This window comes from Fonsecaea pedrosoi (genome assembly GCF_000835455.1).
Source record: "Fonsecaea pedrosoi CBS 271.37 unplaced genomic scaffold supercont1.1, whole genome shotgun sequence".
Lineage (NCBI taxonomy): Eukaryota > Fungi > Ascomycota > Eurotiomycetes > Chaetothyriales > Herpotrichiellaceae > Fonsecaea > Fonsecaea pedrosoi.
In genome coordinates, this window is record NW_013550615.1 from 2661960 (window position 1) to 2688001 (window position 26042).

General features: G+C 52.3%; 10 protein-coding genes across 10 annotated transcripts; 5 read left to right on the forward strand and 5 right to left on the reverse strand.

Annotated features, from left to right (window-relative positions):
* Positions 1-268: 268 nt before the first annotated feature.
* Positions 269-4041, reverse strand: Z517_00963 (uncharacterized protein; the record flags this gene model as incomplete). Its single annotated transcript, XM_013433925.1, has 4 exons — positions 269-537; positions 597-3399; positions 3454-3807; positions 3868-4041. 4 exons carry the CDS (start codon positions 4039-4041, stop codon positions 269-271), a joined length of 3600 nt encoding a protein of 1199 aa, XP_013289379.1.
* A 458-nt stretch (positions 4042-4499) lies between these two features.
* Positions 4500-5609, forward strand: Z517_00964 (uncharacterized protein; the record flags this gene model as incomplete). The annotated part of the gene is made up of 3 exons (XM_013433926.1): positions 4500-5066; positions 5127-5444; positions 5508-5609. The coding sequence occupies 3 exons, from the start codon at positions 4500-4502 to the stop codon at positions 5607-5609; spliced, it is 987 nt and encodes a 328-aa protein (XP_013289380.1).
* Positions 5610-6270: 661 nt separating this feature from the next.
* On the reverse strand, positions 6271-7314 carry Z517_00965 (uncharacterized protein; the record flags this gene model as incomplete). The annotated part of the gene is made up of 1 exon (XM_013433927.1): positions 6271-7314. One exon carries the CDS (start codon positions 7312-7314, stop codon positions 6271-6273), a length of 1044 nt encoding a protein of 347 aa, XP_013289381.1.
* Positions 7315-7882: 568 nt separating this feature from the next.
* Z517_00966 (uncharacterized protein) lies at positions 7883-10132 on the reverse strand (the record flags this gene model as incomplete). The annotated part of the gene is made up of 3 exons (XM_013433928.1): positions 7883-9742; positions 9798-9968; positions 10025-10132. 3 exons carry the CDS (start codon positions 10130-10132, stop codon positions 7883-7885), a joined length of 2139 nt encoding a protein of 712 aa, XP_013289382.1.
* Positions 10133-12227: 2095 nt separating this feature from the next.
* On the reverse strand, positions 12228-12872 carry Z517_00967 (uncharacterized protein; the record flags this gene model as incomplete). Its single annotated transcript, XM_013433929.1, has 1 exon — positions 12228-12872. The coding sequence occupies one exon, from the start codon at positions 12870-12872 to the stop codon at positions 12228-12230; it is 645 nt and encodes a 214-aa protein (XP_013289383.1).
* Positions 12873-13783: 911 nt separating this feature from the next.
* Positions 13784-15359, forward strand: Z517_00968 (uncharacterized protein; the record flags this gene model as incomplete). Its single annotated transcript, XM_013433930.1, has 2 exons — positions 13784-14229; positions 14312-15359. 2 exons carry the CDS (start codon positions 13784-13786, stop codon positions 15357-15359), a joined length of 1494 nt encoding a protein of 497 aa, XP_013289384.1.
* Positions 15360-15770: 411 nt separating this feature from the next.
* Z517_00969 (uncharacterized protein) lies at positions 15771-17680 on the forward strand (the record flags this gene model as incomplete). Its single annotated transcript, XM_013433931.1, has 4 exons — positions 15771-16454; positions 16511-16877; positions 16968-17467; positions 17600-17680. The coding sequence occupies 4 exons, from the start codon at positions 15771-15773 to the stop codon at positions 17678-17680; spliced, it is 1632 nt and encodes a 543-aa protein (XP_013289385.1).
* A 544-nt stretch (positions 17681-18224) lies between these two features.
* On the reverse strand, positions 18225-19647 carry Z517_00970 (uncharacterized protein; the record flags this gene model as incomplete). Its single annotated transcript, XM_013433932.1, has 5 exons — positions 18225-18287; positions 18539-18798; positions 18860-19148; positions 19212-19516; positions 19581-19647. 5 exons carry the CDS (start codon positions 19645-19647, stop codon positions 18225-18227), a joined length of 984 nt encoding a protein of 327 aa, XP_013289386.1.
* Positions 19648-20182: 535 nt separating this feature from the next.
* Positions 20183-21178, forward strand: Z517_00971 (uncharacterized protein; the record flags this gene model as incomplete). Its single annotated transcript, XM_013433933.1, has 4 exons — positions 20183-20216; positions 20289-20624; positions 20677-20907; positions 20958-21178. The coding sequence occupies 4 exons, from the start codon at positions 20183-20185 to the stop codon at positions 21176-21178; spliced, it is 822 nt and encodes a 273-aa protein (XP_013289387.1).
* A 946-nt stretch (positions 21179-22124) lies between these two features.
* Positions 22125-23965, forward strand: Z517_00972 (uncharacterized protein; the record flags this gene model as incomplete). The annotated part of the gene is made up of 2 exons (XM_013433934.1): positions 22125-23595; positions 23652-23965. The coding sequence occupies 2 exons, from the start codon at positions 22125-22127 to the stop codon at positions 23963-23965; spliced, it is 1785 nt and encodes a 594-aa protein (XP_013289388.1).
* Positions 23966-26042: the final 2077 nt, after the last annotated feature.

Genomic DNA, 26042 nt, shown 5'->3' on the forward strand with positions numbered 1-26042 from the left:
AAGTGATTGGATTGAAACAAGAGCAGAAGACAAACACAAGGCTAGGGTCCCTAAGGGTTCTTGGTAGAGGGTGCCAGGTTTGGGGTGACTTGGTTCGGTGCCACGCTACGGGAGCAAAGACGATAGAGACATGGGCAGAAATTTGAGTTTGGATGGAGCAGCGACGGCATCATCGTCATATGAAACAGATTGGTGGGCATTCAAACAGACACATCGCCGAGATTCATTCAATTCTTCTATCTTGACGGCACCAAAGATCGCCTGCCATTTACAACACCGAATACCTCCCTCCAGTCCTCTCGGCAGCATCAGCCGCACTCATTGTCCCTTCCTTCAACAACCGCATCAGCTCTCTCATGGCGTCGTGCACCACAACCTCGGTATCGCCCTCCACAAGGATATACAGCTTGGGATTCTCGTTGGGCCCAGGCTCTTTACCTGCAGGGTAGAAGGAGCCCTTGGTAGTGATAGATGTGCCCGTTGCTTCGAGGATCTTGGCCACATTCGTCCGGTTCGTGACTGCCCACCGTGCTTTTTCTGTAGAACGACAGTTAGCAAAATCTGTTCACACAAAAGGAATATCTGCAAACACTTACGAGGAAAGTCGTTGATCTCCAGCGTCGCGTGGAATGCACCAGCATCAGGACCCTTGTTGTCAATAGGCACGCCCGACCGCATGACACCTGCTTTGGAGAGTTTCTCATTGATCGCACCCACAGCTGCCGCGACCTTGTCCATTTGATTCTGGGGCCCAGCGCCAGATTTGGATCCTCCAGTGTCACGCTCAGTCTTGTGGACCGTGATTTTGCCGTCCAAGTCAATCCCCTTGGGCACACCGGGAAGACTGGTGCTGCTTTCGAACGGCTTGACGCTTGACGCGGCTTTGGCGAACAGATCATCGCCAACTTTGACATCTTTACTGTCTTCCTTTTCTTCTTGCTCTTCGCCTTCATCGCCAGTTTTGAAAGTTTTGCGTTCTCGAGCCTTGGCTGCATCACGCTCTTGATCAAGCCGTTCGAGACCTTTGCCGCCAAATCCAGACGCACCGGCTTTCTCTTTGCCAGCCTTGACCTTCTCCATAAACGAATCCACGAGCTTCTGAACAGCCTCCGGGACCGGCTGTCCACTCTGCTTCAGAGCTTTCGCGATGTCAACAGCATATCTGTCTTGTTCTTGAGTAAGAAAGGTCACTGCAGTTCCCGTATTACCGGCCCTGCCTGTGCGTCCGGCACGATGTACATAGTCTTCCAGATGATTGGGCGCATCGTAGTTGACCACCAATTTCAACTGTTTAACGTCAAGACCACGTGCGGCGACAGATGTCGCAATGAGGATGGGCACCACGCCGGCCTTGAAGTCGTCAATCGTCGAATCCCGATCGATCTGATCTTTCCCGCCGTGGATCGACATGCAAGGATATCCCTTTTTCATCAAATCGCGTAGGAGACCATCAGCCGCCTCTTGTCGATCGACAAAAATGAGCACCCGATCGTCCTCATTCTTCTCATCCTCATAAAGCTTGCCGAGAAGTTCAAGCAGCCGAATAAACTTGGTGTTGTCTTCGCGCACCTCGACAATTTGGGTAATCTCCGGTGCAACAACACTGCGACCACCGACAACAATCTCGACGGGCTTGGTCAGGGTTTTCCTTGCTAGCGCTTCCATCTGCCGGGGAAACGTCGCGGAGAAGAGAACGGTTTGACGGTCTGGGCGGATGTTGGAGAGAATCTTCATAACTTGAGGCTCGAATCCCATGTCAAACATCCGATCCGCTTCATCCAGCACCACATACGTGACACGTTTCAGATTCGTCACTCGTCCACTGTTGGCTGCAAGAAGATCAATCATTCGGCCAGGAGTACAAACCACGATTTCCGCCCCCCGCTTCAAGTCGGCAATTTGGTCCTTAATGGGAGCACCTCCGTAGGCGCACACTGCTCTCAGACCAAGAGCTTTGAGGAAGGGCTTGCACTCTTTGTGTATCTGTGTAGCAAGCTCTCTCGTCGGGCTCAGGATGAGGCCGATCGGTCCGTCCAGGGGTTCCAAAGGAGGCTGATCTTTGATATGTCGAAACATGGGGAGAAGAAAAGCTATCGTCTTACCAGACCCAGTTTTGGCCACACCAATAACGTCCCGACCAGACATGATGGCTGGAATGGCTTGAGCCTGAATACTGGTCGGTGCGTCATAGCCCAACTTCTGAATGACCTCCAGAACTTGGACTCCCAGCCCACATTGCGCCCATTTCTGCACCGGCTTCGGAACATCCACCCCTCGGACTTTGATATTGTCCAATTCCATTCGCAAGTTGGCTACATCTTCTTCTGTCCAATCAACCATTTCCACGGGCTCTGAGTAGAAATTGCGCCGGAATGGCTGATACTGCATTTTGGCATGATTGACGGTCGGGATGTCCTTCTTCTTCTTTTTGGCAGTGGCACTGGCCAGGGACAGGATGTTGTCGGGATGCTCATCATCGACGGCTGTAATGTCAACTTCGTCATCCCCAAAAAGCGCCTCGGGTTCTTGTTGGCGCGATTTGGAGGTTGCCTTCTTACTGAAAGACCTGGAGGTTTCAACAGGTTCCAAATCCTGCATGAATGCGTCCAATGGATCAACTTCTTCCTCTTCTTCGTTTGTTGTAGTGGTTGCTGGATGGGCAGATACGTCGGCCATGGTCGTGTCTTCGCCTCGCTCCGCTTGACTCCGCTGCTCTGCTGCTGCACGCGCGGCGGCCATAGCTTGGGCGTCTTCCTCCCCATCTTCTTCCTGCATGTCAACATCATTGTCACCGTCGTCGGCTCCATCCGGTTGAGTGTCATCAACACTCAGATCTTGTTCCAAGGCTATGTTGGGAAGTTTCTCGAGTTTCTTCTTGGTGTCCTCATCGTCTGCAAAATCCAGACCTTTCTTTGTTACTTCATTGTCCGTAGTCGTTCTGCTACCTAGTCCAAATTTGCCCACAGACCCTGTCGCTTTTACTGCTTTTGAGGAAGAGAAGCCATTTGCTGCAGGCTTTGGAGATTGCTGTGAGGCCTTGACGTGGCCGTTGGTCAAAGTCGGTGGGGCGATATCACCCCCAAGTACCTTGGTTGCGGCCGAGGCATGCTGGGCCTTCTTCACTATGGCCTTGGGATCGAATTTGCCAGCGTACGGCGTTGAAACTGGTGATGGCGAAGTAGGAGCTGCAGGGGACTGCGGAGAACTCACTGCCGGCAAGATGCCTGCTTTCCTGTCAATCTCCTGCAATATGCTTCGTGCCCCACCAGCGGCCTCGAGCTCCCTTTGCTTTCTAGCTTGCTCTTCCGCTTGTTTCTTCTTCCATTGCTCTAACTTTGCCAGACGTGCCGCTTTCTGTTCTTCGGCTGTCAATGCAGTAGGGGTGGCTGGTTTCGACGCCTGTTGAACGTTGATAAGCTCTATAAGAACTGCAAACTTTGGGTCAGTACTAACCTCCTTCGAAGCAATGCCCGACTCTCGTCTGGAACCGCGATCCCAACTTTCATCACGTTTCCTTTTCCTAGATTCAGTAGACTCATCTCTCAGCCGGCGATCCTTGTCGCGGGAATCGTCGCGCCTCGAGCGACCATCTCGGTCTCGGCTCCGACGACGGTCGTCACGGTCTCGTGAGCGTCGTCGATCGCGCTCCCGTGATCTGTCTCTGTCTCTGTCTCTTTTAGAATAGTAGTAGTCATCGTCCTTCCGCCCATCATAGCGTCGGTCTAAGGAACGGTCTCGGCGACGGTAGGCGTCACGATCTCGGTCGCGATCCCTGTCTCTGTCTCTATCGCGGTCACGGTGTCGTCTCTGTCGCGGAAAATTGTGAGTTTGGATTATTGGGAAATGAGATGGGGAAAGGTGCCATACATCAGGACTCCGAGATCTGGAGTGTCTCCGACGATGACCGCGGTCGCGGTCACGGTCACGGTTATCGTCTCTTCGACTTCTCTCGTAGCGATCCTCATCTTTCCGGCTGCGTTTTGACGAGGAATAAGAACTGCCTGCAGGTGATGGTGAGCGAGTGTCCCCGTGCCTAGCCATCCTGTGGCTGCAGATAAGTGAGCTTTACTGCTTGAACTGCAAATCAGGAACCAGGCTCGAGAATGGACTGTCGGAGAGTGGCAAAAGGCTGGACTCTAGGCTGGCGAGAGTATGGGTTTGTATGACACCACTGTGGTATACCGCGCCGTTTGTCGATACAACACTTTTCACGAGATACTTCAAGGCTGCAGGTCAAAACTCGAACCTCCCGCAGGCGATCAATGTCCCGCATTTTCTTGGTGCCTCTCTTACATAAGCACATGTATTTCACGTGATCGACTCCTCCACAAGACTCCCAAGCCACAAGCTCGGCCTGGATTGGACCAGGCACGCGTGGATCGATCGACAGAAGCCTCCCCCCCCCCAGCCACCGAATACAACAAGTCAATCCAGAATCATACATGTTTGGAGGGCAGCCTCCTTGCATTGAATAGTTTGTCATTATCTCAAGGGCGGCCATGACGGTCGCACTCCCTTTCTCCCGGCCCTTGGCCAACCAGCTGTTGGCCAGATCTGCTCGATCCCTCACGCGACCTGTATCGACCAACCCTCTTCTACGCGTAACATGCAATTGCAGGGCCAACGACGACCCTTTGAGCTCCCGATATAAGCTTGCGAAGCTTGCATCATCCCTCCAGCAAGCTAGAGCATACGCGACAGCGTCTACAAAGCCTGCAAGCCGCCCAAAACAACATACAGGCCGGACATCTGCCAAACGCACCACATCAACCACCAAAAAGGCCACTTCAACCAAGAAACCGTCTACCAGGAAAGCCAAAAAAACAGCAACTAAGGCAAAACCGAAAGTTAGAAAGCCTCCCAGCAAAACCACTCTCCTGAAGAAGGCGCGTCAAGAACAAGCGGATCTCAGAGCAGCAGCGCTGTTGGAAGAGCCTAAACAACTTCCTTCAACACCCCACCGCCTCATATTCTCAGAAGAGACCAAGAAGAGTGGAGGACAGGTCAAGGCGGCGGCTACGGCGGCTGCTGAGAGGTTTAGGAACCTCTCACTAGAAGAGCGTGAGGTAGGAAACTCTTCGTGCATAGCCCCTGATACTACATGGTAACTAACACTTTTCTTGTAGCGATACAACCACGAAGCCACCGAGAACAAAGCCAAGAATGAACGCGCCTACAAACAATGGGTTCAGACCCATTCGCCCCTGGAGATCAGATTGGCGAACAATGCCCGACGCCAATTGACGAAAAAGGCCAGGGCAGCTGGCAAGAAGAAGCAGTACAAGCCCATTCAAGACGACCGCAGTGTCCGTCGTCCCAGGAATGCCTATGCTTTTTTCTTCAAAGAAAGGAATGACTCGGGCGACCTTCGGGGTATGACGGTGGGTGAACGCGGCAAATTGATAGGACAAGAGTGGAAGAATTTATCCTCATCGGAAAAGAAGGTATGTGCCTACTCTATAAGTGAACCCTCGAAGACAGAAGATACTGACAGATTTCTCGAACAGACTTACGAAGATCAAGCTCAAGCCGACAAAGACCGCTATTTGGAGGAATATAAGACTGTCTATGGCGAAGAACCTTCGTTCACCAGGAGGAAGACTGGTTAGGTTTTCGCTATCATCAGCCTTCAGGATCCAGACTTGCAATGAGGCCTCCTGAAAGATGAACCATCTCCAGGAACTCTGATATTCACGATACCGTGCTTCTGTAGGTGCGGATTCGCAACTACCTTGTACAGTGTGGACTTGGGTTTACAACTTGATGTGAAGGAGGGATCGGGTTTTGGTCATCTTTGGGCGCCCATGAATCTCCACTACCCAGTGTTTTCGGCACTTGTCGTTTTCTTACGCATTGTGTATTAGAACAAGGGGGTGGCCGGTTTGGGATATCAAAAGAGACCTGGCAGGGTCGCTTCTGGGGATGCAGTTCTATCGCGGTTTGCCTGGACGTGTCTGAAGTGGCTGGGAACCGGAACTGATTGTCAACGGTTGTGTGGGCGCGCAAAGATACCCCGAAATACTTGGGAGGGCAGGGCAAGAGTAGGTACATAGTGCACATGGATTTTCTTCGCATACGCATACGCACAAGTAAAGTATACGAAGGCTAAATGCTCACATTGGCTTGATTTCTCCATTCTCCATGGGACAACAGGATTTTCCTGTGCCTGTGCCGAGATCTGCTGTTGTTACATATTTGACCTCCATGGTGTTCCTCTTACATGTAGCTTGTCAACGTGCTTTGGCGGAAAGAATACACGTCCAAATCCATTCATTCCTTCTTTGCCTCCCCATCCTCGCCCTTGGGATTCTCTTCCTCCTCCAACATCCTCCGTCTGCTCTCCATCGTGAACCAGAGGCTTCTTGAACCGCTCTCCAGAGTGTGCACCACCGAGGCCCCGAAGCCCTGCAGCATGCCGACCAGTTGTGCGCGCAACCCGTCAATTCCACCTTCGATGCTACCCACCCATCGCGTGCCGTCCATGTCGAAGAGTTGTCCGTCGATCCGCGCCCCAAGGAGCATGAGCTTCTTCAACCCGTCCTGTACTGATGGCTCGTAGTATTGGGGTACTGCTCTCCTCGTCGGGGCAGGGAAGCGGGGTGCCTGGGGGCATAGTATCGAAAATGCGGTCTTGAGATAGGTCGGCGAAACGGCCGGGAGGGTCAGAATGGCCACGGAGCCGGCCAATACAGGTGTTAGGGGATGTTCGTTCTTGTGCTGCTGCGCCGCTTCGTATGCTGCCACCGACAGCACGTGTGTCAAGGAGGGATCATCCTTTTCCGATGGGATGCCTGCTAGGCCGCCAATCAGTTCTGGCGCCGGTAGCGGTTTGAAGTACTCGGCGATTCGGAGGGCTGGTTCGAACATGTTGGTCTTTATGACTTGTAACTTGATGTACTCTCCGATCAGCTCGTGCGGAGGTTTGCCCTGCGCGGCGAGTTGTGCGTCGACCTTTCGGAGTGCCGAGGCCAGCTCGCGTCGGATGCTCACCCACTCGGTAGCCTTCAGGTTGTTGTGTTGGAAGAAGATGATCAACGGCGTCGTCTGGAGGAGCGAGACGTAGGAGCGCAGCAGCTGGGACTTTCGGTAGGCTGGGTTGCGGTGCGAGGGGGGTTGCACGGGCGAGTAGCGCGAGAGGGTTGGTATCGAGGCTCGCATTTGCGCATCTGAAGGAGCCGGTGTTGTCGCTATTGACTGCGCTGCTGCTGCTGTTGCGTATAGTCGCGAGCAACGACCGCACGTGTATGTGGAAGCAGCTTCGACTTGAAGCTCTGCGAGCTGCGCGAGCGTGCGCAGGCGGAGTCTGGGAGGCATTTTGTTGAGATGTGATATGCACACAAAGCAAGGGTAGACCTCCACAGGAGTTATTCTGAGGTTGTGAACAGGGTCGGCGCAGGAGTTTGTGAACCTCAGTGTTCGACGAAACTGTCTCGTCAGTTTTCGAACAATTCAATGGGTCATTATGCGCTTTACCACTTTCGGTTAGTCCATCAATGCTCACACCCTTCTCACCTTAGTCCCCTTTACCCTTTCACTGCTCTTCCACGAGGGACAAGTACGTAAGGGCATCCTGTGCCCATTTGGACTTGTTGCAACATCAAGCATGGGTCTTGTGATGAGGAAATACAGTCTATACTACTCCGCACAACCTGGTCGGACTGGACTATTCACTGCCTATCTCGGGTTTTGTAGCGACGTCGCATTCTACAATGAAAGCTGCAAGGTAAACGATCATCTCCTTGAAACATCTAAGTCTTCTCTATGTCTCTATGTCTATAAAGAATCTACTCTTTGGGGGAAACATGTAGTGACAGTGAATCTACTCATCAACTTCCATCTTCCGGAACCCTGGACGTCGGAACGGAAATCATACGATTCCTCCTCATGAAGAAATCTTTCTCCCTCTCATATCTCCAAGGACCCGCGTAAACAGCATGGCAAAGAACCCTCTTGTCTCCCAGACGGGCAAGACAACGCTGATCAAGGCGGAGCTGAACACCCAAATGAAACTGATAACGACCCAGGCGGTGAAAAATCCAACTGAGAAGACGTAATGGCTCAGGAACATTGGAATAGGGATCAAGAAGTCCATGATGAAGGGTAAGACGAACGAGGCGATACAGGCGAGTCTAAAAGCCGAGCGTAGGCGCGACGGGTGCTCCTCGATGGCTGCGTCCAGTGACATTTGGCGTTCTTCATCGGCACGGATAGGGTCGGTGTCGTGCTTGACGCTTGTCGTCAAGTTCTTTTCGTCCGTTGCCGATGTAGGTACAAGCACGGGTGAGATTGGTGCCGGGGATGCTGATTCGTTGATGGATTTGATATCCTTCGTCTTTGCGTCGCCGCTACTGTGCGTAGTGCTTGACCGGGAAGAATCCGTCGCTTGGGGAGTGGTCCCGTCCAAGGTAGCATGAGAGCCCGCTAAGTTGATGGCCCGAGTTGTGCTCCAGTCATAGTTGTCCGGCTTGAGCAAGGACACCACGACCGAGACGATCAAGCCAGTCATGATAGCGGCTAAATTGCCTGCCAGCGTAGCGTAGTTTGATCCTGTGGTCGTCAGGGTCAGTTCTCCATAGTAGACCTTAGCTTCAACAAGCCAGGCAGTAAGACCAGCGGCAAGACCACTCAAAGCTCCCGCGATGGCACCCGCTCGACTCTGTCCTTTCCAAGTAATAGCAAATGCGACAGGGAACACAGCACCGCCGATCAGCAGGCCCATGACCAGGAACAACCAGCCGAGATCGATTCCAATAACATTCCAGATGATGGCGAAGATGGACATGGTCAGACCGAAAACAGCAACATTGATATGGGCCATGAAGATCAGATTGCTGGGGGTCGCATTGGGCTTGATGTAGGTTTTGTAGATATCAAAGGTAAGGATCGATGAGACGGCGATCAATTCTGCAGATGCACAGGATGTCACGGCCATGAAGAGCGTGATCAACAAGGCCACTGCCCCGCCTTTGCCGAGCAGAGTGCTCGCTGCAAAAGCGGATGCAAGGCCGGCGGAGATCTGGCTCGACGAAGGTGCATTTGGGTACGTCGGGTATGCAGGATTGTCGGTCAGGGCGACTGATGCTAATCCCAGGGTCGTGGCGAAGCCAAAAGGGATAGCGAACCATGCCAGTCCACCTAGAATGTATGCCCGAACGGCGGTCGTAGGACGAGATGCGATGGCTCTCTGCCAGTACGCCTGGTCCAAGAAGACAGTGCCACTGCCGGAACAAAGTTGAATGACGCCGAAGATCAAGGCGTTGTTGGATTTCAAAGTCATATAACTGCCGTCTTGGTTGCCGGTCACAGGCCGAAGCGTTGCCGCTTTCTTGAGCAGCTCGAACATACGAGATGGCGAGCCGATGAGGTCGTCTGTGCAGTAGACCTGAAACATAAAGTAAAGGATAATCACCATCAGGATAAGCGTGTGACTGTAGTCGCATAAGAACGTCGCGCGTAAGCCGCCCATCAGGACATAAGCAACGACGCCGAGTGGAATCAGGAAGATGGCTGCGTAGACGTTCATGCCTGTGAGACTGGTGACGACAGCGGAGCCGCCTAGCAGGAGCTGCGAGCCAACCAGGATGTTTGTGACGAGGGCGAAAAATATGAACACAATGTGGGCGACAGTGCCGTAGCGAACTTGAATGATTTCCAAGTATGTGTGGCATCGAGGGGCGTTCATCTTGGTCTTACAGGCCAGGATGGAGAACATCAAGATCTGGACAGTGGCTCCCGCAGCATACTTCACCACTGTTAGCATGTCCTTTGTCACGGGGAGAGTAAATGCAGTGACCTACCCAGAATGGTCCAGCTACGCCATAGGTATAAGCGACTGTGCTGCTCTGGAGAAGGGTGGCAGCCCAGGTCCATGCTGAGACAATACCAGCAGCAATAAGACCAGGTTTCACATTTCTGCTGGCGGTGTTGAACTCTTCGCTCGTTCTGGTGGAGAAGTTCGTGTATCGGTTCTGTAATAAGAGGTCAGCATTGCGACAAAATCGGCCAGGGACAGAGATTTAAGTACCTGGAGCATGGAGATGCCAGCCATGACGACCGTGAAGAAGAACCCGATGCCCACGACAACCCCATATCCAACGCCTTGGGATAGAACCGCTGACTCAGACTCTGACATGGTAGCAACGGTTATTGTAGGGCCCAAGCAATCAAACGGTACAACGATTGAGGAAAGAGACAAAGCGACAGCGCACACCTAGAGTCAAGGCAGTTCATGTACTTTCCTTGTTATATGTATGATCTTCGGCCATAAGCCCGACACCACGTGTCGCTGATATCAACAGCGTGGAGGCACCGTCAAGCATCCTGACTGCAATGTGGATCTCTCCTGCGAAGAGAGGTGGTTCTGAAAGCAAACACCGACTCTGATAACATATTTGACGATGCCTGATACTCCGGACCCCTGTGCAGGATGCGATAAATCTTGCGCCTTATCTCATTCGAGGAACGCCTTGCTGCAGCGCTGATCAACCGCTCCGTAGGGCGATGACACCATTTGATTGACGCTGTTAGATAGAAGCGCCCGCCGGCATGATCGTGGAAATCCGAAGGGAACGTGCATCAAGGCATGAAGATCCTTTGGGAGTCGAAAGTTTTTGGCTGTGGTGGAGAAGCAGTTGACGAAACGAGTCTGCGGTGATCTGCGAGGCTGTCATCAGTTTATCGACCGTTGATACGCAATGCATAAGGCTATGTCGAATGAGGAAGCTGCCGGGGCCATCCCACGTATCCCAGGACATGCATATATGTAGAGCTGTGGATGAATGATCTTCCAGTGACGGATACTGGGCACAATAGTATGTAAATGTAGTTAGTCAGTCAGGCTCGATAGGTGGTCGTGAGCCAGATAGAGTGGCATCACTGAAACCATTTCCTGACTTCCTTCGAACCAGATTTGGTGCATTAGCCGATTCCGAACTTCTCAACTCCCGGACATGAAAACTCCCGATACGAGTAGGGTTTGGGCTCGAGAACGATGCCTATTCCTACAAGACAATCTCGATGAACGTGGCTCCTCCCTCGTCCCTTTTGTATTTTGACAAGCCGGATAAGGTGTCGATAGTAGAGGACTCGGCCGTGGGCCTTTGTAGAAAGTATATCACCGTTGCTAGATCTTTACGAGCCGTAATCCTTTCGTGCTCGGAGAAATAAAGAACCCTGTGGCTTGGAGACGATGCCGGTATCCAACTTACTGTCTTCTCCCATGTCCTTGTCTGGGTTGACGAAGAACCCACTCAAATCGGCCAAGCAAGCGAGCTGACGGTGTCGCAAACTCTGCGCATCCGTACTTTTCGCCCGTGCAACTTCGAGGGTCGACATCGAAAGGTGAGGAACGGTATTTTGTATCCTCGCCTCGTGGATTGTGTGCAAGGAGATATGGTGCTCGAGTAACAGCCAAGGATGTTGTATCGTTTCCAGCCGCCATGGTGTGGCAGACTGAGCGGTCACACCCCTGTTCGCAGAAGGATCTGAGCCATAAGAGGATCGAAATGAGGACTGTGTCATCAAATTTTGCAGACCAGTGGCACACCTCTCTTGTGCGGGAGTCGAGGTTCTCTCGCCTGGAAAAGGCTCCCCTCCTTGGTCTGATGTCACAACGGGTTGGATTCGCTCACCTGGATAGTGACAAGTAGAGTCACTATCCTAGGAATGAAGCTAGGACAGTGACACGTGTCTTGGCATGAGACGCACACTCACCCGGGTATAAGCGTTCTCTGCCTCCTTTAGTGAGTTCTTCATTCTACTCTTTATACTGCCAGTTCCACCTAATAGAGGGTCAAAGTCTTCTCAGAACTTTGCCACTTTTCTCGTTGTCGCCAAGGTTGTGGCCGATTTGACACATATACAATCGTCTTTGAGAATTTCTCACACCTTATTATCACTTCCATTAGCTGGGTGGCTGCTCGCCATTGTAAAAAGCAGCCATTGTAAGAAGACGGGCGGGCCTTAGGTGTGAAATGCGCCAAATCCTCTCCTTCAACGCGATGGCACCTTCCATATCTATTGGTGCATGTGTTTCCACAACGACTGAGAGACCGCAGATTGCCGTCAAATGGATGGGAGGGTCATGGAACGTATCGGTGGCATCAGCGGAATTGTCACCGTCGAGATCAGTGGTGGACATTGGAGCATAGCATGAAAGCCGAGACAACACCCGTGGCTGGGGTCCTGACAGTGCATTTCGCTATGAGACGGGGCGCAAGCCGTCAGAATCAAATCTTTTGGGCCAAAACCCATAAAAATGGAACCAGCCTGCCGTCCTCGTCGTCATGTAACACTTCACTCTGGGTGACAGTAAAGCCGGTGTCTTTCAGCATCTTAATGCCAGTCTCGACATCAAAGCTGCTCCAATACATTCGCGATCCTAACCAATCTGCTGTTGACCCAGGATTATCTGCAACTCCCAAGTTGCACAGCAGATAGCCTGCGGGGGACAGCCACTCCCAGATTTGTTGGATGAGGCTGCGTTGCTCTTCACGTGGAAGGTGAATGATGGAATAGAAGGCCACCACAGCCTGGATTGTTGAACGGCCAAACTCGAGATGTGTCATGTCTCCTTGGATAAAATGCACGTTCTCCTCTGGCACATTCGCCTTGGCAAGGTGGATTTGCGCTTGGGAGATGTCGTTGGCAAAGACTCGACCGCAGGACTGTGCCAACAATCGCGTACATGGAACTCCTGCGCCGCAGCCGAGCTCGAGGACATTTGCTTCAGTTGGACTTTGCAGTTGAGAGAGCAACTTCTCCACGTAGGTGACACGGGTGACACGGGCTGCTGGTTTCCCATGACTCCAGTCGAGGTAGGTCTGGGCGATCTTGTCATAACCATCCTTCACCAGAAGCTTGTGATCTTCCATGGTTGATGTTTTCTGTGAGAAAGTTAGCTCTCTGCGGGATTGAATCCACTCATGAAGGGTTTGTTTATCGAGGTTGCCCGCCATTTAAAACATTAGATGAGTCACAGTGCGCTCCATGCGGCAATGCATCTGAGCCAAGTCGGACGATGCTTGAAAGGTGCCTCGATGGATGCCTGGCACATGGTTGATGGATGCTGATCGATTGTTGAGCTGCGGAGTCACAATTGGCACAATTGGCGCAATCATGGGGGCGAAGAGAGAGTCACGTGGCACACCCAAGTCGAACGTCATCTTCGACTTTGTTGTTCCATCTTCTCTCCTTTTCATATATCGCTTGTTGCACCTTTTCTTTCCCTCGAGAAAGCTCTCATTCCTCCATGAGTTTATGAACAATCCCTCTCTTGAACGGGAAAGACATGCTGTCAGCAATCTTGCCTCGGCGAAGGCGTCTCCTTCGGGCTGCGGATCTCCCATATCTCCATTCCCGTTATCGGCAAACACGGCATGCCGCCCGCAGTTCAACTCACACATTGTGGGACCGTCCCCCCTCTATCCCGTTGGAAAGTACAATTAATAAGAAAAACGTGCGTTGGTGTGCCCACAAGAATCCGCACGGTGTGTGGCAATAAGGGGAGCCCATGGTTGATGTGTTTGTCCCATTCGAATCTGAACTTTCCCACACATATCGACAATCTTCAGGATGTTGGGGAAATCTTGTCTGGAGTTAATGGCATGGAACCGACGATCTCCGAAAACTAGCACGCGAACGCACTTCGTTTCCCGTGCCCCAGGCCGGGCCGAGAATAGTTCCTGACCGTCCACCGTATTTTTATAACTGTTCTCGATCCCCGAATTTGGATTTTCTCTGGTCGTCCCTACAGTTTCCCCGAGAAAATCATTGTTGGTCGGGCATGGTGGAAAGAGACTCAACCGACGAACCACAGGCATGGCCAAATGCCCCTGGTGAGAAAAGCGTTGAAACTGTTGAGGCGACGTATGAAGATCCAAAACCCGAGGTCGCAAACCCGAGATCGAAACGGCAGAGATTAATCGATGTCCTGACATGGACACCGCCGTGGTGTCGATGGAATCCAGAGAAGCCGCCCACATTCTCAATCTGGCATAATGTTCTGTTCGCGTTTGCGGGTGCCTTCACTGTGGGCAATTTATACTACAACCACCCAATCCTGAACATCCTGGCTGAAGACTTCAACGTGCCCTATGTCAAGGTGTCACGCATCCCAACTCTGATGCAGGCTGGCTATGCCACTGGGCTGCTCTTCGTATGTCCGTTGGGCGATTTACTAAAGAGAAGACCGTTGACCTTGGGACTCATTGCATTCACAGCCACCCTGTGGTAAGTCGCGCTTGTTCTAGAGAGTGAACACCGTGCGGCCTAATGCGAAAGCGGAATCCACAATGCTAACGTACTGCTATAGGATCGGACTGTGCGTCACTCATTCATTCACAGCCTTCTGTGCAATCTCCTACCTGTGTGCCGTTACCACGGTCATTCCTCAAGTTATGCTTCCGCTGGTCTCGGAGTTGGCACCCCCTCATCAACGCGCTTTAGCCTTGAGTATCACCACTTCTGGTAACCTCCTTGGCATCGTGATTGCCCGCATTCTCTCGGGTGTCGTCACACAATTCACGTCGTGGCGAAACATCTACTGGATCGCGCTTGCGTTGCAATACCTCATCCTTGTTACGCTTTGGTTCTTTATGCCCGATTATCCTTCTTCCAACCCCCAGGGACTGAACTACTTCAAAATGATCGGCGGAATCATTTTTCTGTACAAGAAGTACGCCGTCCTCGTCCAAGCTGGATTGATCAGCTTCTGTATCTCGGCCGCCTTCACAAACTACTGGACTACACTCACGTTTCTCCTAGCCGATTCCCCGTACAATTACTCGCCAGTTGTCATTGGATTGTTCGCACTGATCGGTGTGGCCGGTATTGTCATGGGCCCGCTATACGCCAAATACCTCATTCAGCCCTTCGCCCCCCTCTTCTCTTGCATGATGGGCTGTGCCGCCAATCTGATTGGGGTGGCCGTTGGCACTTATACGGGAAAACTCGCGGTGGCAGGACCAATAATTGAGGCCTTCACGCTTGACATGGGCCTCCAAATTACTCAGGTAGCAAATCGCGCTGCGATCCATGCGATTGAGCCAACCGGGCGGAATCGAGTGAACACAGCCTACATGTTGTGTACATTCACGGGTCAATTAACAGGGACCTCGGCAGGTGCAAAATTATACGAGCGTGGCGGGTGGATTGCGAGTGGGAGTCTTAGTGTGGCTCTGGTGGGACTGACGTTTGTGATCGCTGCTTTGAGAGGACCGTACGAGCAGGGTTGGATAGGCTGGCATGGAGGGTGGGATGTGAGAAAGCAGAACCTGGCCGAAGCGACGAGCGGGCCTTTGCCTATTGCGGTCCAAGAGTCAAGCAGCTCGACTGATGAGGAGAAAGGACCACGGTCATGAAATATCCTGGTGGTGCCAGCGTCTACTGTGTCACAAAACATCGGCTTGCGGCCCCCAGTGCTCGCTATCTTTTCCAGACCCTTCCAAATCTGATGCTTCACTCAAGGCTCCGGCAGCAAGATGTGGGAGGAGTCCGGTGAATGCTGTTCCTCCTGGTCCAATCAGGACTGAAACTTCCGGTTACATGCATGTGCTGCCTGACGCTGCCTTCACCACACTCAACCGCACACATGTTAACGGTAGTCGTGTCTGTACAACTGCCTAGTGATGCCTGAGAGAAAGGTGCAGCCCCAAGTGTTGGATTGTTCTTCTATGCAAAAGCCACTCACTCTCCTTGCGCATATATAAAGCCAACAATGTGCCGTCGATAAACTCTCTCGCGAAGCAGCCACCACAATATTCCTCCTCATCATGGCAACTCCAACTGCAGCAGCAGCTCAGAGCTCTAAAGTGCCTTCCCTGGCTGAGCAGGCGGAACAAAAAGTCTTTGAAGAACTCGCCCAGCAAGTCCAGTATGAGGGCGAGAAATCTGTCTTCGCTGTTGGCGGCTCGATCCCACTCACCTCATTTGATAAACACCTTATCTGCGAGTCTGACGATACCGAATCGGATGAGGACAACGAACCTAGCGAGCAACCTTCAAGCGAACCCAGCTTGGGGAGCCCCCCCTCTCGTGATGGCCTCGTCGGCTACGACAACTCCAGCGAGAGTGATCTAGAGCACCTAGCACCGCCAGCGCCAGGGGGAAGTGTTGAAGTGCACAAAATGCGTTGCGACCCGATCACCATCAGATGGGACTCCACTGGAGCTGTTGGTGGCTCACATAAAGTGACCTTGCCATGTACCGATAGCCAGAGACCCACCTTCGAGCAGCTGCTCAAGGACTGTCAGCCAGCGAGCTTTGGGCGTGCAGGGAAGGATGTCATGGACGAGACATATCGCAAAGCTGGGAAGCTGGACGAATCTGACTTTTGCACAAACTTCAACCCCTACTCTCTGGGCATTATTGCCACAGCCGCGCAGGCTCTTGCTCCAAATAACTGGAGACAAACCAATGAGAATCATGGTGTCAGGGCGGAGCTATACAAGCTGAATGTAAAAGCGGCTCATCCTTGTGGTACACCTGCATTTCACTAACTTTGGGAACTTAGGTGTATGCCGCGCCGTCGGGCAAGTTCAAAGCGCACGTCGACACCCCACGCTCGAAGCACCAGATCGGGTCGCTAGTTGTCTGTCTTCCGAGCGTCCACGAAGGCGGGCAGCTGGTGCTCCGCCACCAGGGTCGGGAGGAGGTCTTCGACTGGTCTGGCGAAAAAGGCAGCAATTCCATTCAATGGGCAGCCTTCTATAGCGACTGCGAGCACGAAGTTCTCGAGGTCACCGCAGGTGAACGTGTGACGCTGACATACAATCTGTATGTCACCTGCTCGGCGAACACGGCTTTGATCGATCCTGAACAGGTCGGGCTATACCATACTTTGAAGACTTTACTCGAGCAGCCAAGCTTCTGCAAGAACGGTAAGTAAGAAACCTTGCAGCTTACAAGGCATGGAAGATGAAGCTGGGCTGAACCGCTGTTTCTTTCTCTGTCGTTTCTCTTTTCATTAGGTCTCTTACTCGGTTACCATTGTGCACACGCCTACGCACATACATCAGGAGACACGATCGCCGCCCTCCCCGCAACTCTCAAGGGAGTCGACAAAGTCGTCTACACATGCCTCGCAGCGACCAAACTCCCCGTCCGTCTCCGCCACTCGCTCGCAATCTACAAGAGCGAGCGCCCTTGGTACTACATGAACCTCCTAGACGTGTACGGGAGAAAGGACACGGACAGATTCGACGACCTGAAGCAGTTTTACCGGCGCGAAGACACAGAAGGGGGCCATGGACGCGTGTTCACAAATTGGCAGCCGCTTCACAAGAATCAGAATGTCGCCCTCGACGTTCTATCCGAAGGGCTTGAGCCATGGAAGGCGACTGACTCCGGCATGTCCGAAGGGCTCGAGTCCACGTACATCCTCAGGGATTGGGCCCGCGACTTTAGTGTCAGGCAGGTCAAGTGGTTGAACAAGCCGGGCCATCGGGAGATGGCGTTGGTTCACGGTGCGGTAAGTCTGCTGGTGTTCTGTTATTTGCTTCTGACGCCCCTTCACCACCTGTTTCTCCATTCTGGAGATGTCGCTTTGGGATCTCGAGCCATTCAGTCCTTTTCTTCTTCTAACCTTCTCTCGTGCTTCCAGTACGGCAACGAACCTACCATTGGGACCAAGTACTCCAGGATGGTCATCACCATGGACATTCCGCCATTCCAAGATCGCTAGGCCGCCGTCAGTAAGACTACGCAGAAATTCCCTATCTGGATGGAATTTGTCGAGTGAGCAAGCTCGCTTGCTCGGCTTTGCTGAGTGACTGGCTGGCGGGCTGGCTTGGCTCACTGGGAAGAGATGAGAAGAGAAGGGTATATGGGACGACATTTTTGCCTCTCTCTTTTTTTCTTTTTATTCTCAACACGAATTCTTCGCTCGCTCACTCGCCTGACCGGTCAAGCAGGACCTTCACTTTCAAATTCTTCCGGCTTGAACTACCTGTAGCTCTAGCTGAGAGCACTGGCTGGTGGCACGGCCTGGGGGAACAAGTAGTGTTCACTTTACATTCGCTTGAGAGGAGGGAGATTGGTCAAGTCGAGAGAATACAATCAGGGGAATGATTCCGGATCCATTGATGCCATTACCGGATTACTTGAACCACTGTGCTTCCCTTCTGTGGCTTGGCTCAATTCCAACTTCTAACTTTCTAACTTGACCTTACCGCAAAGCAACGCAGCGCGTGTTCTTATTGCTCCACTGCAAAAGGAGATAAAACAACTCATGTCGAAGTCCCGTTCACGCCCTCGTGGACTTTTGGCTTGTTGTGGCCCCAGTCCATGCCCTGTACGTGAGGCAGTCAGTCAGTCGATGTCAGTTCCTTTTTCGTTTACCGACGAATGAATGCAGAGTGCCCGGGCTGGGTTGCGAATCGCTCGCACCGGGGATAACCTCCACATATATCCACATCTCAAAAGAGGTATTTGGGAGGAGGGTAAAGGGTATAAATGGACCGAGAAGTAAGAGGGTCGGGTAGGGAAACAAGGAAGAAAAGACGAGAGACGAGGGAATGAAAAAAAAAAAAAAAAAACGTACCAAGCCTAGAATGACCTGCCCCTGAGCCAACTCGCGCGAGTTCTTCTCCCCCAACCACACGGGCTCGGTCTTTTTGATGCCTTCCTCGATGTCGACGGCCTTGCCGCCTGTCACGAACAGGGCTTTGCCGTGCGTGCTGGGTTCCGCGCTGACCTGGATGATGTACTTTGCCACGTCGACGGGCTGGTTCATCGGCATCGAGTTCTTGACCCATTCGGCGCGCACGCCGGCTAGGAGTTGGGTGTCGGTCGCCCATGGGCCTGGGGGTTATTGAGAGGATTAGAGAGGGGAGGGACGGAGAATGAGACAGATTGGACATACAAATAGCGTTGATCCTCAATCCATACAACGGCGCCGTGAACGGCCGCAGAGCTCTCATAAGACCCAGCACGCCATGTTTCGCGGCCGAATATGCGAATAGACCGGGCGACTCTTTGAATCCTGCCACCGACGAGACGAGCGTGATGCATTTCGATGACGTGATGGACTTGGCTGTTGTTGACTCTTTGTCAAAGGTATGTTTTTCCTTGAGGTACGCCACGGCGAGGCGGGCAAAATATAACGTGCCGTTGAGGTTGATGTCGACCACCTCGGCGATGCCTGTAGGTGTCTGTGCCTCATGGTGAGCGAATGGGAGAGAAGCCGCTGGGCAGCCACCAATGATTAGACGTACCTCCCTCACGCTCTGGAGGTCCAGCTTCTCTGGTTCCCAATATCCCGGTCGCTCTGTCACCGCTGCGCAGCATATCGCGATATCAATCTGTCCGTGCTTGTTGTAGGCGGCGTCGAACAAGGAGAGAAGAGACTGATAATCCCGCACGTTGACCTTGAGGTACGTCACGCTTCCTTCCGAAGGCGAGGCCCGAAGTTCATCTGCTACTCTCGAACCCTTGGTATCGTCCCAATCGCCAAAGAACACATGAGCGCCCGCTTGGTATAGTTGTGTCACTGTAGCCGCGCCAATCCCTTGGGCACCACCTAGAAGACGAAAGTATGGCGGTGAGTTATAGAGACCGACAGTACGACGACCATGCTCACCGACCTGCAAGGACCACCACTTTGCCATTCACAGAGTTCAGAGTCGATTGCTCGATGTTCACTTCTGCCATAGTGGTCCAATGGAGCAGACAATCCGATGAATTTTTTGTGCCTAGCAGAGTGATCGACCGTCTGTCTGCTTTGAATCAGAGATTAAGCACGGGAGTCGAGAGCGGATATCGGACTCTTTGGACATGAGGCGACTACCTGACCTGCTAGGACATATCATAAATCTGATCCTTTTCTGCGTCAACTGCCTTCGACACACATTAGGTCCATATCCGATGAGGGGATCCCCCGGTCAGACTGGTCTAGCTCTCGGCAATTGGATCGACTTCCTCTTTGATTGGGAGGGTCAGTCAAAATCGGGGTAAAGGGGCGTCGAGGCTGAAGGGCCCCACATGGGAGAATCGCTGACATTTCGTGGGGCAATTCCGTGGATGGTGTAGAACCGGAGAGGGATGATGGTCCTCCAATGTGTTGACCTGTGCCTGCACAGAGAGTGTCTTTCGAAATCCGAATGAGTCTGTTTATATATCACGGCGATACCACCCTGACGTCGCATTTCCACCGCAAAAAGTGCTCGGACAGGTTCTAATCTTCAGGATGACTGCTGCAAGGAAGAGCGTTGTGGTGACAGGTTAGTCGATCTGCAACCTGACATCTCCATTCCATGAAACACACATTCCCTGACGTCCACTCGACCATATAGGAGGGGCTTCGGGGATAGGTTTGGGTATCACCCGATCATTCGCAGAACAAGGTGCCCATGTTTCTGTCCTTGATGTGAACCCAGAGGGCGAGCAGATTGTCAAGGGATTGTCATCAGAGTATCCAGATGCTAGTTTGTCGTTCATGAAAGCCGACATCTCGAAGTGGGATGAGCTAGCAGCAGTGTTTGAGCAGATCTATCGAGAACAAGGCCGGATCGATGTCGTCATGGCCAATGCTGGGATATCGAGAGAACCTAAATTGATCGTCGACGAGGAAACGCCTTCAAAGCCCGCGTTGCACACTGTGGAAGTCAATTTGATTGGAACAATACACAGTGAGTTCAAAATCGCCCCCTACGAACGGTGCGGCTGCTGACCCTCGTACAGCTGTCAAGCTGGCCATTCACTACATCCGGAAGAATGCGGTGGTGAATGGCGCCACGGTCCCTTCCAAAGGCTCCATTATTTGCACAGCGTCGAACGCTGGGTTATATGCGTTTGGCGTAGCTCCCCTCTATGCTGCCTCGAAATTCGGCGTCGTAGGGTTGGTAAGGTCACTCGCACGTCAACTCGAGAGGGAGGACATCCAGATCAATGCTTTGGCACCAGCTGTTCTTGGTAGGTTATTTAGGGGGGTGTTGTGAAGTCGAAACTGACCTGTCGTTCAGAAACAAACATCGCACCGGACAAAGCATTATTCAAGAAGATGATCATCACACCCATGTCCACCCTAACCCGAGGTGTTCAACAGCTCGTGTCGAATCCATCCCTGACCGGCCAAATTGCCGAGATCCACGGGGAAAACGTGTCGCTTAGGGACCCGACCCCGTACATTGATGAGGATACCGGTACGAATATTGAGACGTTCTGGAGCCTGGGATATGCTTGATGACGCCGCCATTGAGACAAGGAGTGAAAGGGCCGTCTCGCGTGTCATGGAGAAGACGCGGTGTGCGCGCGCTTGACAGTGGCAGATATGTACCGAGTAGATATCATCCGTACACCAACACGGCATAGATCCGGAGTTACCAGTACCGGGTAAGCGAAGACCTGGTCATTGAGTTGTTGAATGTTCGTACCTACAAGTAGGGGATGTATGTTGACCGGCATTGCAGACTGGATGAACGAATGCTTTCTGCTTAGCACTGCCAAGCCCGCGTCCCAATCGAGGAAAAGACGGGAAGGCGGCAGATCTCACTTCCACTAAACCCTCGCCTATTATTTCCATGTTCTCGGTACAAGTTCGAGTGCATTTGACTGAGGTATCCCTCCCCTCCTAATTCGGCTTGTTATAATAATACCTGAAATCCACATCGACTACGAATATGCCATACTACGGGTTTTATTCGGGCCCCAAGAAATTACAAAGAAAGGAGAATTTCCCGAGACTCAACCGGGACAATTAAATGATGAGTGCGGAAGGTTCTCCGTTGCCCCAGCTCCAAGGAACCAACCAGAGACGCAGGGCAATCGTGGTTCCGCCTGACCGACCTACAGAGCACAAGTATTAGGGGTCTTTCGGGGGCTCTAGGCACGGCCTTCACGGCCTTGGGGTACCCACACTCCCCCTTGGCTACCCCAGACTTAGTAGTCTCAGCTGTTTGAGTGCCTCGGACTTTTACCTCGCGTACTGCTCCATGTGGGTGGCATGAGCTCCAAGGTTTTGCGAGGCAAATACTGGGAACGAACTTTATAGATCGCCCTATTGCCCGTTTGATTGCGTCAACTCCGCTGTATACACTCTGGTACGGTTGCTCATGCTCATAATGTCGTAGCTGGATACGTACTGTGCAGACAAAAGGAACGACTCTCCAGCATCCTCGAGAGTGCCCAACATGTCCTCCGCCAAATCGCGTCTGTCCAGTTTGGCGGCGCAGATCTTCCCTTCCAACTCTCAGCCGCCATCGAGCAAGTCAATCGACAACCTCAGCATCGACAATCACACCGTTGGCACGCCGTCATGGTATAACGTCCATACTCTTTCGCCGGCATTCTTCCTACCCCGCGCCGCATCCATCGAGCCTAATGCCCCTGCCATCTATCACCGCACAGCCAACAACAAGATCCTGAGAAGATCGTATATCGAGTTCGCTGACCGAGCGCGAGGCTTCGCATATTACATTAAGAAGAAAGGATACAGGAGAGTCGGGATATTGTGCACGAATACGCCGGCCTTTCTCGAAGCCATCTTTGGCATTGGAGCCGCAGGCGCAATCAACATCGCGATAAATTATAGGTTGAAAAAGGATGACATCGCCTATATTTTCGACCATGCCGATGCCGATGCTATTATAGTCGACGCCGAGTTTCTGCCCTTGCTCGATGATTACAGGCAAAAACACCCTGACGTGCCCTTGATAATTGATACAGACACCGATGCTATCGAGGGCCAGCTATGTGGACCCTTTGATGAAGCTGTGCTTGAGGGCCTTCGATACGACGCGTCCCTGGGCTCTCGTGGCTGGGATGGTCTCGAGGTACAAGCTTCTGACGAACTTGCTGTCAATGCTTTGGCATACACAAGTGGCACGACCGCCCGTCCCAAAGGTGTCGAGTACACCCATCGTGGTTGCTATTTGGGAGCTCTAGGCAATATCATTGATTCCGGACTTGCATATCATGATGGTGAGCGGTGCAAGTATCTCTGGACCTTGCCAATGTTCCACGCCATGGGTTGGACTTTCCCCTGGGCCGTAACGGCTGCTCGAGGAACACATTACTGTCTCCGCAAAATCGACTACCCGGAGATCTGGCGGTTGTTAAAGGACGAAGGCATCACCCATTACTGTGCAGCCCCGACCGTCAACACTCTTCTGTGCGCTGATTCTAATGCCCAACGGCTGCCCAATCCTGTGCGAGTCACGGTGGCTGCCAGTCCTCCCACGGCACATCTATTTGAGCAAATGACAAACCTGAATTTGCACCCGGTACATGTTTATGGGATGACCGAGACATATGGTCCAATCACAAAAGGATACATTCTGCCAGAATGGAACCAGTTCCCAGATGTCAAGGACAAATATGCGAAAATGGCTCGTCAAGGACACGGCTTTATCACCTCACTGCCCGTTAGAGTGATCAAAACGGATGTGCCCGAGGGCACGATAATCGATGTCGAAAAGAATGGCAAAGAGATAGGAGAGATTGTGTTCAATGGCAACATTTGCGCTCGAGGGTACTACAAGGACGAAGAAGCGACAAGAAAGCTCTTCCTCGGCGGTGTGTTGCACTCCGGCGATTTGGCAGTGTGGCATGAAGATGGAGCCGTCCAGATTCTGGACCGTGCAAAGGACATCATCATTTCGGGTAAGTCTTTGATGGTAAAAATATTCTGCTGCACGAATTGCTGAACATCTGATCAGGTGGTGAGAACATATCTTCCGTCGCTTTGGAGTCACTGCTTGTCACGCATCCGGATATCCTGGAATGCGGCGTCGCTGCCGTCAGTGACAGCCACTGGGGCGAACGACCCAAGGCCTTTATCACCGTCAAAGCCAACACCAAGGTGACGGGCGAGGATGTGATCAAATGGGCGCGTGACCATCCAGGAATCAGCCGGTTCATGGTGCCGCGAGAGGTCGAAATTGTGCCCGAGTTACCCAAAACCAGCACAGGCAAGATCAGGAAAAATATACTCCGAGAATGGGCCAAAGGCGCAAAGAGAGAAAAGGACTAAAGGAGCAATCTGGATACGAACCCGCGTGGCTAATGCTCAAAGATGTATTGAATTATGCTAATGTCGGAGCCGCGGCCAAGGAGTATACGTACCGAGTACAGTCGTGTCAGTAATATACCTGCGTGCCGGGGTTCTGAGCTTGAATGCAGAGTTAAATTGCAATCATGGTGGTCTAATCTCGAACCGTTCTTTCCTTTCCCAAGAGTCCCTGTGTTCAGATCTGGATAAGAACTTTTGTGAACAAGAGATCCCTGGGGTTTCATCCCGCCCGCATAGGTATGGGCTATGGCTTGTCTCAATTGCAAGAGTTCGTGTCTTAACCCCTCGTGCCCCTCCTAGTTTGACGGCGTTGCCGATCAACAGGGGAAGTCGCCCTGATGTCTTTCTCCAGAAAAGGATCGGCTCAAGCCGGACCATCGGGATCGGCAAGATTCAGAATGTGTGTAATCCTTTACTCGAAAACGAGTACTCGCAGCATGTGGATGGCAGTGGACATCAGTGCAAAGTGTGGAACACTACTACAAGTCGTTAGTTGGTGTTCAAGACCAATAAGCCCCTTCTTATTTTATTGACAAGTACGGCCGATCCTCTAGATAACAGTACAATTCACCGACGTTCTCGTAGCTACAGCCTACGAAGGATACCTCTTCGGACCGAACAACCAGCCTGAGACGCAATTGACGCTGCCGGCCTATTTCTTCCCGCTCTTTCCTTAAACAATGTAGACCCTTCTGGATCACAGAATCAAGCGTCTGTCTTGAAGGATTGAGAATGGTAAAAAACCATAGCTGCAGCCAACAGAGGCTAGGCATGCATATTCATCGGTGTCACGGAGCTTTGGGTCGCCGCCCCCATAGCCTTTCCCGGCGTATGCAGAGCACGTCATGCGTAGTGTTGGCAGGTGGACCGCAGTTGGTGTGAATAACAGACTTATGGTATGATCAATTTGCACAACTCTAGTCCGCGAGTTTGCACGAGACGAAAATCTGAGAAGCTGCAGACCGTTCAGTGGGTTTGAGGGCAGACAACTTGTCAAACTCGGATCGGAAGATGATCAGGGGCACAACGTGGTCACGGGTGAGCCCCTGGTGTTCAGAGTACTCAGCACTCGAACTGTTGCTTTCGAGAGTGCAGATCGCCTAACATCCTCGAGTTGGGTCGGTGGTCGGGTATGTGTCAAGGCAGAAACTGGGTCTCGAGGAGGCATTCTTGGTTCGGAAATCAGATCTGGGTGTGTCCACTCATGGTCAGTACTGCAGTGATAGTCATGCGGTAGGTTGATACCGCATCCAGTCAGGGTGATGTTAAAGGCATTGTACTCGTAAGCTGCCACCAAGAAAAGGCAATCATCTGGAATTTCTGGCAATGTATTGGACAGCTGGTGGTAACGGAGTCTGTCAGAAATGCCAATCGACAACGTGATGCTCAAGGCTTTGGGGGCTCTGTCATTGGGGTTGGATCTGGGGAGAGGATGAGCAAATAACAGTGCCCAGCAAGGTAGGCTTCCCTCTGCTGGTTTGAGCCTCTGTGCCCCTCCAGCGGCCTTAGCCACATCTACTGACGCAATGGGCCATACAAGCTCTTCCTAAGTGCATACCTAGGTAAACATCAACTACTGGATCCTAGATAGGCCCAAAACTGGGAGAAGGATGCTGCATCGCCAGCCAAACTTGGCAGCTGAGCTGTTTTACATAGCACGTATACGTAAGTAGTGCACACACGAGGGCTGCAAAAATAAGGGAGAGAGTCGTTGCTGCCCGCGGTTGATCTCCCGTTAGCCAAGGGCAAGAGGGTTTGAGGACCCCGTAAATGTCTATGGGCTGTCCAGGTATCTGTACAGACAAGAATACCTTCGTAATGTAAGGGCTTCTCCGGGTGCCTCCTCACCCGCTTCTAGGGAACAAACTTGATTTGTCAGTGGCAATGCTCAGCTCGGGCAAAAGCTGTGAGGGGCGAGGTGCCTGAACTTGAAGCCTCACTAGCCAGACTTATTGGCGGGTGTCGGCCATTCAACCACTGTTCTTTGACCCAGCGGCACTAGCCACTCATTCACTCTGCCACTATGACCGCCAAACAC